The sequence below is a fragment of the Nuphar pumila genome, chromosome 2 (genome assembly GCF_984573655.1).
Source record: "Nuphar pumila chromosome 2, dmNupPumi1.hap1.1, whole genome shotgun sequence".
In the NCBI taxonomy this organism is placed as follows: Eukaryota; Viridiplantae; Streptophyta; class Magnoliopsida; order Nymphaeales; family Nymphaeaceae; genus Nuphar; species Nuphar pumila.
This window is the reverse complement of record NC_143250.1, coordinates 11,259,565-11,278,094: the sequence shown is the minus strand read 5'-3', so window position 1 is coordinate 11,278,094 and position 18,530 is coordinate 11,259,565. Positions and strand designations below refer to the sequence as shown.

General features: G+C 40.0%; 1 protein-coding gene across 1 annotated transcript in view; it reads right to left on the bottom strand.

Annotated features, from left to right (window-relative positions):
* LOC149844754 (putative disease resistance protein At4g27220) overlaps positions 1–18,267 on the bottom strand; it is a 40,874-nt gene extending 22,607 nt beyond the window's left edge. The window contains exon 1 of the mRNA XM_089995252.1: positions 17,352–18,267. Within this exon, the coding sequence (XP_089851378.1) occupies positions 17,352–18,205 (854 nt within the window). The 5' untranslated portion in view covers positions 18,206–18,267. The remainder of the gene's footprint in view (positions 1–17,351) is intronic.
* Positions 18,268–18,530: the final 263 nt, after the last annotated feature.

Below are 18,530 nucleotides of genomic sequence, written 5' to 3'. Positions count from 1 at the left end.
ATGGTATTTATCATCGTCAATATAATATTAACGATGATAATTATCGTCAGCTTTAGAAATTATTAAAACACCAATAACCATCATGTTAACGACGATAATTATCGTTGTCAATATTATGTTGACAATGATAAGTATCATTGATTTTAGATATTTTTACGACAATAAATATCGTTGGTGAAATAATCTTAATGATGATAATTATCATCAAATTTAGATTAAACTAAAACACAATTAATTAACATATTGACGATGATAGTTATTGTCATCAATATTATATTGGTGACGATAAATATCATCGGTTTTAGATTATTTTTACTATGATAAATATCATTAGCAAGATAATATTAACGATGATAATTATCGTCGAATTTAGATATTATTAAAACACATATAAACATCAAATTGACAACAATAATTATCATTGTCAATATGATATTGACAACGATAATTATCATCAGTTTTAACTACATTTATGGGCAACAATTAATTAGCGTCATATATGAAAGGCGACGACAATATCATCAGCAAAATTTTGTCCCGATCATCTTTCACGTCTTATTCATATTAATGACCGGATAAGGGCGACGATAGTTTGTCGTTGGCTATAGATTTTTTTACTAGGACATTGCATATAGCTGGGATTAAAATATTATTGACAACGATAATTTATCATCGCAATATTTATGGTCGTTAATGACGAATTTTCTTGTAGTATCTCTCTAATCTCAAATCCGGATCCATTTTAGAATCCAAATCTTTTTTTGGACTACCCATCTTTTCATTTCCAAAATTTAGGCATCTACAAAACAAGAGAATTTATGATTCACAACATGCTATTTTTTATGAAGATATTTTCTATATGCCAACACCAAGTAACTAATGACCATTTAGGAAATTTCAAGATGGATGAAGAATTAATCTAGTGTTTGATTCATTGAACCCAGCTCTGAACCATCTTCTCAAGTGTTGCCTGTTGAAAAGGACTATCAAAAGAGTCTACCAATTTGCTTCCTAGATCTACTGTTGATCTTGAACTTGTTCTTCCAGGGACAGAGTGAAGATGTTGATCATGTTCAGGATGAAACGTCCCATGAGTCTAATCAAGAAACAGTTGAATCTGAAAATGAAGGTCATGACCAGCCTGTCATAGTTGAAGTTCTCCCGCCTGTTCAGAAACATCAAATAGTGACCAGATCTCAAGATGGAATGTTGAGGCCTAAAGGCGTGTCATCCTCTCCTTATGTTTTCAATGTTTCTTTTTTTAGTAAACTTTTTCAAGAACAAGAACCTGTTTGCTACAGTCAAGTTGTTGGTCATAAAAAATGGTGTCAAGCCATGAAAGAAGAACATGAAGCCTTGATGAAAAATGATACCTAGTCATTAGTTTCCCTAACAGTACCAAAATGTAGTGGGTTGCAAATGGATACATTAGATCAAGAAGCATAAGCATGCAAGCATGCAGATAGCTAGATACAAAGCCCGGTTGGTTGCTAAGAGCTATAGCAAATAGGAAAGTATTGATTATTTTGAAACCTATAGCCATGTCATTATACCTATGGCCATAGAACTGTTTTAACCATTGTCTTAGTCCGAGTTGGCTGATACATCAATTGGATGTAAACAATGTTTTTTCACATGGGCTTCTTAAAGAGGAAATCTATTTGTCCCAACTTACAGGATTTAAAGACAAGAGATACCCACATCATGTGTGTTAGTTTAATTGAGATCCTTATAGATTGAAATAGGTTCACGAGCCTGGTTTGAGAGACTTAAAAATTACTTGATACAGTTCGGTTTTGTATACTCTAAAGCCAATACATCATTGTTTGTCAATATTTGTCAAGGTGTGACCCTATTTGTTCTGATATATGTAGACGATATCATTATCACAGGTAGCTATGTTAAATTGGTTCAATAACTAATAACCAATTTTGTGTTTGAATTCTCAATAAAGGATTTAGGGTCCTTCCATTATTTCATAAGAGTGGAAGTTATCACCAATTTAAAAAGGATTACCTTATCTCAATATATATATATATATATATATATATATATGATTTACTTGTCAGAACTAGAACCCGTATGGATACTTATAAAACTTTAATCACCTGTTGCTATCAAGGTTCAACTGTCCAAATTTGAAGGAAAAATAGTTGAGAATCCTACTCGGTTTAGAAGTGTTATGGGCACATTTCAATATTTGACCTTCACAAGGCCAGATATCTCATATTCTATAAATAATGCCTGACAATTTATGCATCAACCCAAAGATATACATTGAACACATGTTAAAAACAATATAGACATCTTGAAGGCACAACAAGTATAGGCCTTCAGGTAGTCCAATCCAAACAGTTGGAGTTATATGCCTACTATGATGCTAACTGGGCCGGATGTCCAGATGAAAGAAGATCCACGAGCAGATATCTTCCGTTCTTGGGGCCTAAGCTTCTATCATGGAGATCTGTTAAGCATCATACTATGGCTAAATCTAGTATGGAGGCTGAATATAAAGCTTTAGCTATAGGGGCATATCAGAATTGGTTTGGATCAGGAAAATGATTAAAGAGGTTGGAGTGCAAATTCTGCATATTCTTATTCTTCGGTGTGATAACCTTGGGGCAACATATCTTGCTAATCCCAAGTTTCATGCTCATACTAAACATATAAAAGTTGATTTCCATTGTATTGGGGAGAAAGTAGCTCGAAGAGAGAAGAGAGAGAGAGAAATAATGTTTGTGTCATCGCAAAGATCAGATTGCAGATATTCATATGAAACCATTAGCAGGACTTAGGTTCATCTTCTTAAAAAACAAGCTCAATCTCATTCAGATCCAGAGCTTGGTCCAAATCAAAAGAGCATAAAAGCATCGAGAAAATGTTCAGATTGGATGATATATAATGAGGATCAACATGGCAGAAAAGTTGTTAAAATTGAACAAGAAAAGTTACACATGTATCTTGAAATATTCAGGCCTTGATTGTAAGAGATCAGTTGAATTGGAGAGATCAAATTCCTTATGTAAACTATTATGATATAAGAAACCTCCACTCTCATGGAAATCGGATGAGAGGAGAGAAAAACTTTCTAATCGTGGACATAGAGAACATTAGCCAAACCACGTTATACCAAGTCCATTATCGTGTGTGTGTTTGCATGATCTCTACATATCAATGACAATGAGGGGAATAGAAGGATAGAGGAGTTTGATAGCTGAGCCAAGAGGGACACAGGCCAACGAGTAAGGCGGTCAATAGTTTGGACTAGCCAGTGACCAGCTTGATATATTTTGCGCATCAAGATAGGATCTCCAATATGCACAATGGAAGAGGAATGTTATCACAACTACAATGAAAACAAAGCAAACCACAAGATAGAGAGAAGAGAGAAAAGACACGAGATTTACGTGGTTTGGCACTCGAGTCTACATCCATGGGCAAAGGGAGGAGAAAAAGTCCACTACGAAGATGCGAGGAAATACAGAGCTCTCAAAACTCTAATCCCCAATAATACACCTAAAACTCTCGTGCTCAACTTGGAAAAGGAGACGACTATATATATATATATATATATATATATATATATATATATATATATATATATATATGATGATGAATGGCATAAAACCCTAGCTGGTACATAAAATGGAAATTTTCAAAACTAGACAGGTCTATACATTGGGGGCTTCGCCCCCGCACCAATGAAGGGATTTGTGGTGGGCTCTAGTCTCAAGTCTAACGACCTGATCCCTCCGCTACCACCATAAACACCCACTGAAAATTCCCATTGTGTGGTAATCAAAACATTTTTGGATCAGGTCATGGATCAGAGTGGGTCCAAATTTCAAGACACCCACAACAAGGAAGAAGGTGGGGAAGGAGGGAAGCTGGTGGTTGGTTGTGAGGGCTCACCAGAACCAACAGGTTGGTACACTGGTGACCAAAGGATGATTGGCTGCAGTGCTATGGCTTTGGTCACCTTCTTGATTTAAATTAAACATTAAGTATATACTCTTAAAGCAGAATGCCCATGGTTGAGGGCCCTTGCCACATTGGATGCTAGCGTGATTGTTGATTCTTTGGAGCAGTGTGTTAGACCACAGATTCGCCTTGCAGTTTTTGTCCAGTCAATCTTGGGGCTTCAGCTGCGTTGAAAGTGTTGCTCCCTAGGTTGTTGGACGACGGCCCCATGTGGTATCAAATTTGCTCTATGATCATAGGGTCGATTTATTGTGTGTATTATCAACTCTTCTAATTGATAAAACTTCATGTGTAATCTTCAATAATGCTACAAAGTTTCTCTTTTATATTATGCGTGACACTCTTCATGTTGCATATCCCACTCTTGCATCAAGGAAGAAATCTGCACTCTGATACTAAACCAATGTAAACCCATATCCAAGTTTGCAGAAAAATCTGCCGAAACTAAGATTTATCTAAGAAAATCAAGAAAGTCTAACAAATTAACTAGAAAAACTGAAAATAACTGAATTAAATGGGAAGTAACTCATATTAAATCTCTCAACTTAACTCTGATTGAACCCTAAATCTCTGTTAATTGTAGGAGAGGAATCTAAACCAAGTATATCTAACTTACCTATGTTTGATAAAGATTAATTAAGAAATATACTAATCATCATGAACTACTAAATTAGGATATAAATTAACTATTTGGATCTGATACCTATTATAAAATATTCAAATAAAAGAAAAAAAAAGCTAAACTATAAAAATGGATTCCATTGGATCCTATAGACTCAGATATGTGTCGCTCCTACTCTCTCATCATTTCAACACGTACATTGAGTATGCCTTTCTGATTGTTTAAGATGACTGAGAATGAATGTATAATTGGTCTTTTCTTTTCTTTTTTAACTAGCAATTTTTTCTAAGATCTTGGTGTTTCGTTTCTAAATAATAAATGACTCTAAATCAGTTTTTTCCTATAGAAGTAGGTATGCTGTTGAATCCAGTAATTCCATATTTCCTGTACGTGCTTATTTTTTGTACTGATTATCATTATATTTCTGGGCACTGGTTATTATTGTACTTGTGGGAGTTACCGTAATTGCGTTGACGTTGAATCTGAAACTAATCAGATATTGGGCATGGACCTTGAAACTATAGTAAATGTTCTCTTTGTAGTTTGTTTTCTCTTTTATTTTTCATTTACTTGATACTACTATTATATCTGCTATTGCATTTTCTGCACAACCATAATAGCCGACCAATAACCTTCCCACTGGCCACGAAGAACATATAGCCCCCTCAGTGGCCGGTGGTGTCTCCTCCACTGGCCCTATCTTCCCGCTTCCTTTTTCAATACCTGAGCAAGTCGAACCATGGCCATCTGCAGGCCAAAGCATCATTGGTGGTTTGGAACATGAACCGACAGGTGAAACTGAAAATCACTATTGATGGTGATCGGATGCCAAACCCTGCAAAATTCTTTTGAATAGAAACTTTGGCATCCGGCCCTCCAGAAAGAATTGTTGACCTGGAAAATCACTATGAACTGTGAATTTCAATATCACCTGTTCTTATCTTGTTGAAATGGGCTATTAGTAGGTTATATGTTACCCCCCCCCCCAACAGGGCATCTCATGATCGGGGGTCCCAAAAAGCACCACGTATATAAGCATGTGCGTCTCGTATCCTCATGTTTGTCAGCATCACTCAGTGTTGGAGTTTGATGCGATTGCAAAGACTTAAGTACCCTTTCCTCCACTGGTGCCAAAAAAAATGATGATTCTAGAAAGGAGTGGTTGTAAAGACTTAAGTACCTCGAAGATGGTTATTTAAGACCCAGTCCTTGTATTGCAGGATTATCCGAGAAAAGAATCCCCCCTGGAGAAGGCCATGAACATCAACCCTCTCACTCTCTCTCCCTTCTTTTTCTGCTTCTGTGCACATCCAGCAGACGATCCTACATTACTCCATCAAATACCGACTGACCCGTACACTGACTGTAGCATTGTTCAACTTGATGAGTTGTGGAGCCAGATTCAGAGTTTTTGCCCTTACAGGAGGGGGGTTTGGGGGCTCCTCCCAGCGTGGGTAGCATAGTTTTTGCCCTTACAGGTAGGGATGGCAGTGGGGCGGGGCGGGGGACAAGGTTTCCACCCCCGCCCCGCCTAAAAATTTTATCCTCCACCCCCGCCCCGCCTCCGCGGCGGAGATGGATTTTATCCTCCACCCCCGCCTTCATCCCTGTTTCATGTCCTCCACCCCCGCCCCGTCCCCGTCCCCGTCCCCGCCCCGTCCCCGTCCCCGTCCCCGCCCCGTCCCCGTTTCCGCCTTCATCCCCGTTTCATGTCCTCCACCACGATCGACGCAGTCTGCGCCCGGTATGCCTCCTCGAAGGCGGAGTTGAACCGCCTGAAAGCCCGCCTCGCGCTTTCGGCATCGATCACCACCGGCATCTCCGCCATGGCCGCCACGACCTCGCTCCACGCCATGCGCTCGTAGTTAGCGACGTACTGCCGAAGCTTCTTGGTGTGCATTCGCACCCAAGCGTCGCCGAGGACGAGTCGGAGATCGGAGCTCTGCACCTTAACGATGATGTACTGAAGATTGTTCGTAAGGAAGAGGTAGGAGAGGGGTACGTCTCGGTAGAGCTCCGCCCTCCCGTCGAGCTTGCAGAGGAGGCTGAGTATGAGGGTGGAATCGTGGAGGCCTCCCCCTGCGACGGCCAACGGTGGTCGGCGACGGCCCGGCTACAATGATAATGCGGATGGGGAAGGGGAAGAGGCGACGGCCCGGCTCGGCGGCTCCAGGGTTAGGAAATTAGGGAAGGGATTTAGGGTTAGTAAACAGTAAAATGTAATGAAATGGTGGTCTTCAACAAATGCACAAATAACTCACAAACAAGTGTCTATTGGAGACACTACAAGCATGACCCTTGAAAGGGTATAAAGGGAAGAACACTTGAAAAATAAATAATACTTTATTCATGAACAAAATGCTTAAGAAGCATGGTCATTTACATTGAAGGGGTTCACCCCTATATATACAAAACAATGGGAGAGAGAGGAGAGCTCATTTTGAGCTCTCCAAAAAGAGACGTTGGATTCCAACGTCTCTTAATATAGCTGTTGGACTACAGTCCAACAGCATTTATTATTATAGCTGTTGGACTATAGTCCAACAGCATTTATTATAGCTGTTGGACTACAGTCCAACAGCTACTTGCACAGTCAAGTTCCAACAGGAACTTGACTGGATCAAAATATCTAGTTTCTATTGAACTAGATGCTAAAAAAGAAAATAAAAAAATAGAAAAAGAAAATAATAAAAGAAAATATAATAATATTAAATAATATATATATATATATATATATTGCAGTTTACATTTTAACACTCCCCTTCAAACTTACGGTACAATGAGCGAAAGTTTGTCTAAGAGGAAGTGAAATCTGGGAGCAGCGAGAGGCTTGGTGAAGAAGTCTGCTAATTGATATTCTGATGTAACATATGGCAGATCAATGGTTCCATGTAAGTATTCCTCTCTGACATAGTGACAGTCCATCTCAATGTGTTTAGTGCGCTCATGGAATGTCCGGTTGCTTGCAATGTAGATCGCACTTTTGTTGTCACAGCACATCTTTGAAGCTTGCGTTGCTTTAGCTCCCATATCTGCTAGCAATCGTCTGAGCCAAACAACCTCCATAGTGGTGGTTGCCATGGCTCTGTATTCAGCTTCGGTGGAGGAAAGAGAGACTTTCTGCTGCTTCTTGCACCTCCACGAAATTAAGGTTTCACCTAGGAACACACAAAAACCAGTAGTTGAGTGTCTATTATTGGGATCACCTCCCCAGTCAGCATCAGTATATGCAATTAAATTTAATGAAGATGAAGCAGACAAGAAGAGTCCTCGTGAAAGAGAGGATTTTAAGTATCTAATAATACGCAAAATCGCTCCCATGTGCACGGAGGTGGGAGCATGCTGAAACTGACTGACTGTATGAACCGCATGAGTTATATCTGTCCTAGTAATGGAAAGATAAGAAAGAGCTCCAACAAGTTGTCTATAAGGAGTAGGATCATCAAGAAGTTCTCCATCATCAATTTTCATTTTAACATTGACAACTTCTGGAGTGTCTACTTTCTTATCATCTGTAATTCCAGACCTGGAAACGATATCAAGAGCAAATTTAGATTGAGATATCAAATACCCCCGAGGGGAATAAGCAACTTCAATGCCTAAAAAATATCTTAATAAACCTAAGTCAGTCATTTCAAAGTGAGTTTTAAGAAGAGATTTGATATTTGCAACTCCCTGTTTGTCGCCTCCGGTGATGATCATATCGTCCACATAGAGAAGAAGAATAATGATGCCTGCATCAGATTTCTTAACAAACAAAGCAGTGTCAGTTAAACAAGGTTGAAAACCAATATCAAGCATAACATGACTAAATCGGTCATACCAGGCTTTTGGAGCCTGTTTAAGACCATAAAGAGCTTTTTCTAGACGAAGAGCTTTACCCTTAGGGATACTAATACCAGGTGGGGCTTCCATGTATACTTCTTCAACGAGATTCCCATTCAGGAAAGCATTTTTGACATCTAATTGAAAGATAGGCCATGTTCTAATGGAGGCCAAGGCTATTAAAGTTCTAACAGTGGTCATACGGGCCACAGGAGCAAATGTTTCTTCATAATCGATGCCATACTCTTGGGCATATCCTTTTGCTACTAAACGGGCCTTATATCTTTCCAGGGTCCCATCACTTTTGGTTTTGACTTTGTATACCCACCTACAACCTATAGGTTTCTTACCCGGAGGAATATCTTGTATCGTCCAAGTATTGGCCTTTTCTAGTGCATCCAATTCTATTTTCATGGCTTCTATCCATTCTATATGATTTTTTGCTTGAGAATAGGATGATGGTTCAACATATGATTGTATTAATGTAATGGCGGCCCTATACGTGGGTGAAAAAGATTCATAAGACACAAATTTTTCTGGAGGTTTAGAGATTCTAGACGTTCTTCTAGGTGGGACTTCAGAGTATTTTTGTAATGCACATGGAAGATTTTGCTCTCTACGTCTTGAATATTGTAGACTAACATCCCTATGGATTTGCTCTTCATTATCATCATTTTCAACAACAATAGGACTTTGATCATTGTCAAGGTCACATCCAACATCACATTCATTGGATTTTGAAGTTGGATCAATTAAAAACGAGTATTCAGTGACATCCTTGGATTTTTCAAATTCAAAGAAGCTTTCTTTTTCCAAAAAAGATACATTTCTTGACACATATAATTTGTCATTTTGAAAATCGAAACACCTGTAGCCTTTTTGATTATCAGCATATCCTAAAAAAGCACATGGGATTGCACGAGGAGAGAGTTTATCATTTCTGTTGGTGAAAACAAAACATTTGCATCCAAAGACTCTTAATCTAGAATAATCTGGAGTTAAATTAACAAGCTTTTCTATTGGAGTTGTATTCTTTAATGAGGAAGATGGCATCCTATTAATGAGGTAGGTGGCAGTTAGGACCGCTTCAGCCCAAAAACTTTTTGGAACTTGATTTGCAATTAGCAATGTCCTAGTAGTTTCCATAATGTGCCGATGTTTGCGTTCGGCTAGGCCATTCTGTTGTGGAGTGTGTGGACATGATCTTTGATGTGTAATACCATGTAAATTGAGATAGTCTTTGAATTCGTTGGACATAAATTCTCCCCCTGAATCAGTGCGAAAAACAGAAATATCATTTTGAAACTTATTTTTAACCATTTTATGAAATATTTGGAAGTTAGCAAAGACATCAGATTTATGTTTAAGAAAATAAATCCAAGTATGTCTAGAAAAGTCATCAACAAAAATGACATAATATGTATAACCACCTTTGGAAATAACTGGTGCGGGGCCCCAAACATCCGAATGTATTAACTCAAGTGGTCGTGAGGAAACAAAAGTTCTACTAAGAAATGGTAACCTTTTCATTTTGCCAAGAATGCAGTCTTTACAAGAAAAATTTTCAGAATTATAAAATTTTTTCAAACTTGGAAAATATTGAATTTTAGACATATGAGGATGGCCAAGCCTTCTGTGCCATAAATCCAATTCTAATTTCTGAATATTATAACAAAATGCATTCTTGGGTAATTCCAAAAAGTCCATGTAATAAAGTCCTCCTTCTCTATGGCCTTCCCCAATCAGCTTCCCTGACTGGCGATCCTGTACCCAACAACCATGAGAAGAGAATGAGATATTACATCCATAATCAGATATTTGCGAGACAGATAAGAGATTCAAATTAAGTTTAGGGATATATCTAACTTCTGGGATAAAAAATCTTTTGGATTTTTGAAGATTTTCAAAACATCCTATTCCTTTTACTTCGAGAGATGTGCCATCGGCTGTAAAAACCTTTGACACACTTGAGTCATTTTTAAGACATTCGGATAGACTATTAACATTTGGGGTCATATGAAAAGAAGCACCAGAATCTAAAAGCCAAGGAAAGTTACCTGGATCGGAGAAAGATGCAACTGCCGCTCCAGTTGAGGCTTCGGTTGAGGAGGATACCCCTTTGAGAAGAGGTTGAAGGATTTCCATCAGTTGAGCCATAGACACAGGTGCATCTTGATCTTTTGACTCAGATTCAACAGATGCAACTTTTTTTTCTTCTCTTCTTTTTAACTTTGGACATTGAGGCCTATAGTGCCCCGGTTCATGACAATGATGACAAATAACTTTTCTTTTATCAAAGTCGCCGTTTTGCCTTCCAAAATGAGGCGGCTTGTAAGTACGAGTATGATTCCCCGGTCTAGATACAGCTAAAACGGAGTCATCATCAACTTTTGGAGTACTTTTTCTAAGTCTATTTTCCTCCATAGTGAGCTCTTCTATAGTATCAACAATAGAAGGAATTTTTCCACGATGTAAAAGGGCCGATTTGGTGGATTCAAACTCCGGCCTTAGACCATTCACAAATTGATAGAAATGTTCCATATCGAGTTGCTTTTGGCGAAGCTCGATGTCTTCGGCACAATGCCATTTGGGCTCAAGAAGAGCCAACTCTTCCCAAAGTTCGGACAACTCATTATAATATTCTCGAATAGTTTTATCTTTTTGAGTCATTGTCCGAACTTTATCTTGTAAATTGCATACATGTGCAATATCTTTAAGGGAATACATGTTTTTGAGGTATTCCCAAGCCTTATCGGCATGCTCAAACTTAGCTAGACTAGAGCATTTTTTAATGTCTATGCTATTGATGAGCCATGACATAATTTTTGCATGCCCTATCCTCCATTCTTTCCATTTCTTTTCATAAGTGGCTAACGCCTTACTCTTCTCTTCTTCCGTTAGAGGAACCTCTTTATCACCCTCTTTCTTGGTAAGAGATAGTTTAGGTTCCAAATCGGAACCATCCACTATACCCCATAAACCTTTTCCCCAAATGTGGTGCTTCATAATCGAAGCCCACATTACATAGTTAGTATCATTTAGCTTCATAGGAATGATGGTGATCTTATCATTGTCATCCATCTTTTACAAGGGTAAGAGAGGAATAAATAGGAGGAGAGAGAGAGAAAAATAAAAAGAAAAGAAAAAGAGTAGACAAAGGAATAAGAGAGGATACAAAACCAAATTTTTTTTGTAGCACAAGTTCGCCTTTCTTCAAACAAATCTTCTTGAGCCAAGAACAAGGTGATGAAACACCTTTTGTAAATGTGGCACGGAAATCGAGGCGGAAGCACTTCAAGATCTAAGGATTTCGTAGCTCTGATACCATGTAATGAAATGGTGGTCTTCAACAAATGCACAAATAACTCACAAACAAGTGTCTATTGGAGACACTACAAGCATGACCCTTGAAAGGGTATAAAGGGAAGAACACTTGAAAAATAAATAATACTTTATTCATGAACAAAATGCTTAAGAAGCATGGTCATTTACATTGAAGGGGTTCACCCCTATATATACAAAACAATGGGAGAGAGAGGAGAGCTCATTTTGAGCTCTCCAAAAAGAGACGTTGGATTCCAACGTCTCTTAATATAGCTGTTGGACTACAGTCCAACAGCATTTATTATTATAGCTGTTGGACTATAGTCCAACAGCATTTATTATAGCTGTTGGACTACAGTCCAACAGCTACTTGCACAGTCAAGTTCCAACAGGAACTTGACTGGATCAAAATATCTAGTTTCTATTGAACTAGATGCTAAAAAAGAAAATAAAAAAATAGAAAAAGAAAATAATAAAAGAAAATATAATAATATTAAATAATATATATATATATATATATATATATATTGCAGTTTACATTTTAACATAAAAATATAAAGGGTTGGGGGCGGGGATGGGGCGGGGCCGGGACGGGGATGGGGCGGGGCGGGGCCGGGACGGGGATGGGCCGGGGCCGGGGCGGGGATGGGCCGGGGCGGGGATGGGGCGGGGCGGGGCGGGGCGGGGGAACGTGCCAGTCCATCCCCGCCTCCACCCCCGGACGGGGATGGATTTTAACCTTCGTCCCCGCCTCCATCCCTGTTTCATACCCTTCATCCCCGGTCCAAACGGGGCGAGGCGGGGCGGGGCCCCGCTTTCCCCCGGTCCACTGCCATCCCTACTTACAGGAGGGGGGTTTGGGGGCTCTTCCCAGCATGGGTAGCATCATTCAACTTGATGAGTTGTAGAGCCTGATTCAGAGTTGTTGCCCTTACAGGAGGGGGGTTTGGGGGCTCCTCCCAGCGTGGGTAGCATCATTCAACTTGATGAGTTGTGGAGCCTGATTCAGAGTTTTTGCCCTTACAGGAGGGGGGGTTGGGGGCTCCTCCTAGCGTGGGTAGCATAGTTTTTGCCCTTACAGGAGAGGGGTTTGGGGGCTCCTCCCAGCGTGGATAGCATCATTCAACTTGATGAGTTGTGGAGCCTGATTCAAAGTTTTTGCCCTTACAGGAGGGGGTCCGGGGGCTCCCCCCGGCGCGGGTCCCGCTGCGCGGGGGTCCGGGGGGCGCCCCCCAGGCCAAATTTTTTGGGAGGCCTTTATATGATCTCTTTTATAAATCGCTACTCTCTGATCTGATTCTCACTATAAATCGCTACTCTCTTATTTGATTTTCACTGTAAATCGCTACTCTCTAATCTGATTTCTACTGTAAATCGCTACTCTCTGGTCTGATTTTCACTGTAAATCGCTACTCTCTGATCTAATTTTCACTATAAATCGCTACTCTCTGATATGATTTCTACTATAAATTGCTACTCTCTTATCTGATTTTCACTATAAATCGCTACTCGCTGATCTGATTTTTACTATAAATCGCTACTCTCTGATTTGATTTTCACTGTAAATCGCTACTCTCTAATCTGATTTCTATTATAAATCGCTACTCTCTAATCTGATTTCTACTATAAATCGCTACTCTCTTATCTGATTTTCACTATAAATCGTTAGTCTCTGATCTGATTTTAACTATAAATTGCTACTTTCTGATTTGATTTTCACTATAAATCGCTACTCTCTTATCTGATTTCTACTGTAAATCGCTACTCTCTGATCTGATTTCTACTGTAAGTCGCTACTCTCTTATTTGATTTTTACTATAAATCGCTACTCTCTGATCTGATTTTCATTGTAAATCGTTACTCTCTGATCTGATTTCTACTATAAATCGCTAATCTCTTATTTGATTTTCACTGTAAATCGCTACTCTCTGATCTGATTTTCACTCTAAATAGCTACTCTTTGATCTGATTTCTACTATAAATCGCTACTCTCTTATCTGATTTTTACTGTAAATCGCTACTCTTTGATCTGATTTTCGTCATGATGGGGAAGCCGGAGGCTGTACTCCATTGTAGGTTGTACCATCAGATCGTCGGCTCACCTATAACGGAGTACAACCTACAACGGAGTACAGCCTCTGGCTTCCCCATCATGACAAAAATCGCAAAGCAAAAAAAAAATAAAAAAATTGTGAGAAAGGTGTTACGAAAACCTCAAGCAAGAAACAACCGAAGAAAACATGAGCACCACGATTAAACAAAACACTTTATTGCTCTTTTTTGATATTTACAAGAGGGAAAGAAAAGAAAAAATTTATACAAGGCTCCAAAAAAAATTGAGAGTATCGATTTACAGTAGAAATCAAATCAATGAGTAGCGATTTACAGTAGAAATTAAATCAGAGAATAGCGATTTACAGTAAAAATCAGACCAGAGAGTAGCGATTTACAGTAGAAATCAGATAAGAGAGTAGCGATTTACAGTGAAAATCAGATCAGATAGTAGCAATTTACAGTGAAAATCAGATAAAAGAGTAGCGATTTACAGTAGAAATCAGATCAGAGAGTAACGATTTATAGTAGAAATCAGATCAGAGAGTAACGATTTACAGTGAAAATCAAATCAGAGAGTAGCGATTTATAGTGAAAATCAGATAAGAGAGTAGCGATTTATAGTGAAAATCAGATCAGAGAGTAGCGATTTATAAAAGAGGTCATATAAAGGCCCCAAAAATTTTTTGGTCCGGGGGGCGCTACCTCCCAAGCCGCCTGCCAGGGGCGGCCCCCCTAGACCCCCGCACAGCGGGACCCACGCCGGGGGAAGCCCCCGGACCCCCCTCCTATAAGGGCAAAAACTATGCTACCTACACTGGGAGGAGCCCCCAAACCCCCCTCCTGTAAGGGCAAAAATTATGCTACCCACGCTGAGAGGAGCCCCCAAACCTCCCTCCTGTAAGGGCAAAAACTGTGTTACCCACGCTGAGAGGAGCCCCCAAACCCCCCTCATGTAAGGGCAAAAACTCTGAATCAGGCTTCACAACTCATCAAGTTGAATGATGCTACCCACGCTTGGAGGAGCCCCCAAACCCCCCTCCTGTAAGGGCAAAATACATGGGAATACGAGCCCCATGTGCTTATATATGTGGTGTTCATTCAGACCCCCAAACACAGACGTGGGATTCAGTGAATCATCGGGGGAGAGCATACACCACCCTCTCTTTATTTTAGGTAGGGATGGTAAGCGAACCAAGCTTGGGCTTTATGGGCTCAGCTTGTTGAGGGTACACCCTGCTCGGGCCGGGCTCATGAGTTCGTTACGAGCCAAGCTGAGCTTTACAAACGATTACAAGCAGACTTTTTTTTCTAAAAAGTTTGTCTCTTAAGTGTTTTTAAAGCTTGAAATATATAAAATATATGTATAATGTATATAATATATGTATAATACATGTATAAAACATATATAATATGAATTTTAAGTATATATATATATATATATTGATAGGCAAGCTATGGTTAGGCAGACCCCCGCCAGTTAAACAAGGTAACATTGGGTTTTGAACTTGCAACTTCCCAACGCAACTTCACGTGCACTAACAGCTCCTACCAAACAAGGAGAGCCCGTTGGTGATATATATATATATATGTGTGTGTAAAATGTAAAACCAGCCTAAACGGGCCCAGCAAGCTCGCCTTGTTTACTTAAATGAACTGGCTGGTAGCTCGGCCTGCCGAGCCCAATTTCTGAGCCAAGCCTATCTTCTCAAGAGACAAGCCCTAATTTGATGAGAGAGAGTGTGTGAGAAAATATAGCCTAAAACGTTGACGTTTGAAACTTGCAAGCATCTTAACGGACATGGAATCTTTTTACCGTCTTTTGCGACATAAGTTGTTAACCCAAAAAGAAGAATGCAGAGGTTGCTTAAATGTTCTTAATTGTGGTTAAGTCTTGGCCCTTGGGAATGGACGGACTCCAAACCTTAATATTTAGTAGAAGGTTCACCATAGAATCGATAATTTGTTGAACGCTAAGGGGCCGTTTGCATGTCACGGAAGGGGTGCCGGTGGAAATGCCTGCGGAAAAAACTGAATCGGACCCCTCCATGGGAACGGTTTTCATGAAAAACCCTGTATATTGGCACACCATCGATGCGTTTACGTGGAAAACACCCATTTTCTGTGACACAAACGTGGGCATGTTTGGATACTCTGGAAGAGAATGATCATAGAAAAGTGAATTGTCAGTCATGGAAATATTTGACAACGAGAATTCTCGATCTCTAGAGATCCATTGTTTGGATAAGTCAAGGGAACTCAGGGAATTCTTTGAGAATTTGCAACCAAGATAAGGTACGTTTTTCATATGGTTAACATCGAACTTCACCCTCCAGCTAGAAAACCAAATGAGGTATAAGGTTTTCCGGTCAGCTTTGAGCCAGAATTTGATCAGATCTAATGAACTCCTAATCTTGCACGCTGAAACAAAATGCCACAAAAAATGCTAAGAACATCAACCCCATGGCAGAACAAATAATCTCATAAACAGAAACCCTCATTATTCAAAATTTGAACACTACTTATAAGATTAAACACTACGAATTTCTGGATCAGAGAAGAAATCCTCACTGAGATTCAAGAATCAGAATCAAAACATGTTCCAATATCTTCACCATTTGGGATTAAACACCAACCTTGAATAAAAAAAAAAACTTCCGGATCTGTTCTCAAAGAGAAATATTCCAACTTTCTGAGACTCTTTTCTTCTAGATCTTCACAATCAACAATCCCTAATCTACCAAAAAAACTCCCTAGATCATCATATTCAATTCCGTTCCTTCCGATTCACGCATACAAACACCAGAAACCGAAAACTTACAGGTAACTTCCTAGATCCAAGCCGAGAATGCTCCGAGAAAACCCAAATGGAGAAGAAAATCTACTTGACACCTCTTTTCACAGAGAAAAGCAACAAGATCCTCAAATTCCAAGAGAAAACCGTTGGAGTTACGGAAAAAGTCAGAAGAAATGGAGTCTCCGGAGATATCATGGCGAATCTGGAGTGGAACCTCTCGTTATATATGACGAATTTTGCTTCAAAACCACCGTGGAAGCTCCATCAGAGAGAGAGAGAGAGAGAGAGAGAGAGAGAGAGAGAGAGGAAGAAGGAGGCCGTACTCGAGTCACGCGATGAGAGAGCCCTCGATGTCCCGAGAGAGGATTTAAGTTCTCACTGGGGAGGTGGGAACTCTAAGGAATTTGGTGGATTTAGAATTTTAATTACCAATCTTGAAAACAGATCCAAACAAATGAATCTTGACGTGGCAGGTAAGAATCAGTAGTTAGATTTCTCTTTCTCCAGAATTCCCTTTTATCCAACCGCACCCTTGGTTAATTAAGGAGAATATTTAGTCTTTTTGAATGAAAAGAAATTTACTAACAGTAGGAAAAATAAGGAGAATCTTAGATCACATCCTTCACCTTTGTTTTTCTCCTTTTTCTGCTGATACTTTAATGAATTTGATTGAATGTTCAAAGAAAAGAGAAAGAAAAACCGACCTGTGCATGGAAAACATTAAAGAAAGAAGAAGAAGGAGGCCCTTACCCGTTAGCCATTTCCTGGAGATCGTATCCCGCTGTAGCGGCCGCTGTATTCAATGCGTTTCTCCATTCATTCACAAGGTGTTGGTTGTCACTCCGTTCGTGCTCCTCGAAAGCCTTGCAGAATGTTCCTTTCTGATGTCGGACATCCGTAGGATCGACGTCGTAGAAGATGGGGAGGATCAAGCGGCCACACTCCACGATCTTTGCCAGCTCCTTCAGGCACCAACTCGAATCAGCATAGTGCGTTGAGAAGATCGGTATGGAAATATGGCAGGCCTCGATCGCCTGCAGCAGTTTTTCATTGATGTACTCCCCTCGCTCCAGTCCTTCGGTATCTATGAACGTGGCTATTCCATTCTGTTGGAGTACTGTGTGGAGATGGCTCGTGAAGCCCTTGCGCGTGTCCTTACCCCTAAAGCTCAAGAAAACATCATACTTGATCGATGGGGGCACGGCTTTTTTATTTGAAGAGCCCTTTGATTCGGGGGCTGTGCTTGGCTTCATTTCACTTTCCAAAGCGCTCCCAGATTCGGGTGCTGCGTTTGGCTTTGTTTTACTTCCTGAAGAGCCCTCAGTTCCGAGGGCTGCCTTTGGCTTCATTTCACTTTCCAAAGCTCTCCCAGATTCGGGTGCTGCGTTTGGCTTTGTTTTACTTTCTGAAGAGCCCTCAGTTCCGAGGGCTGCCTTTAGCTTCATTTTACTTGCTGAAGAGCCCTCAGATTCAGGGGCTGCATTTGGCTTCCTTGCCTTTTTGAAAATCAAAATCAACAGAATGACAAGAGATCCGAAGGCTACGGCAATGCTAATCAGAAGCACATCTATGGAAATCGTGATGCTTCGGCGTGTATCTGACATGACAAGTTCACAAGCAAGACCGAAAGCTAAAGATGAGGTGAGGTGAGGCCTTCTTATACTCGAATGATATTAAAAGCTTAGGAGAATGGTAGGTGGGAGTAGGATGGAGTAAAAGCTTCCGATAATTATTATTATAAGTGGGAGCGGACTCGGCGCTGTTTGATGGTTACAACGGCATCTTCCTGACTTCAAGTTTTCATTTCATGAAGAAATTAAAAAAAAAAATTGTTATTTGAACATTGAATGGTGTTGACGAAGGCCTTGGAGGGTCATGATCTCAAGACACAAAAAGTTTATCTTGACATATTCTCTCTCCCTTAATGTG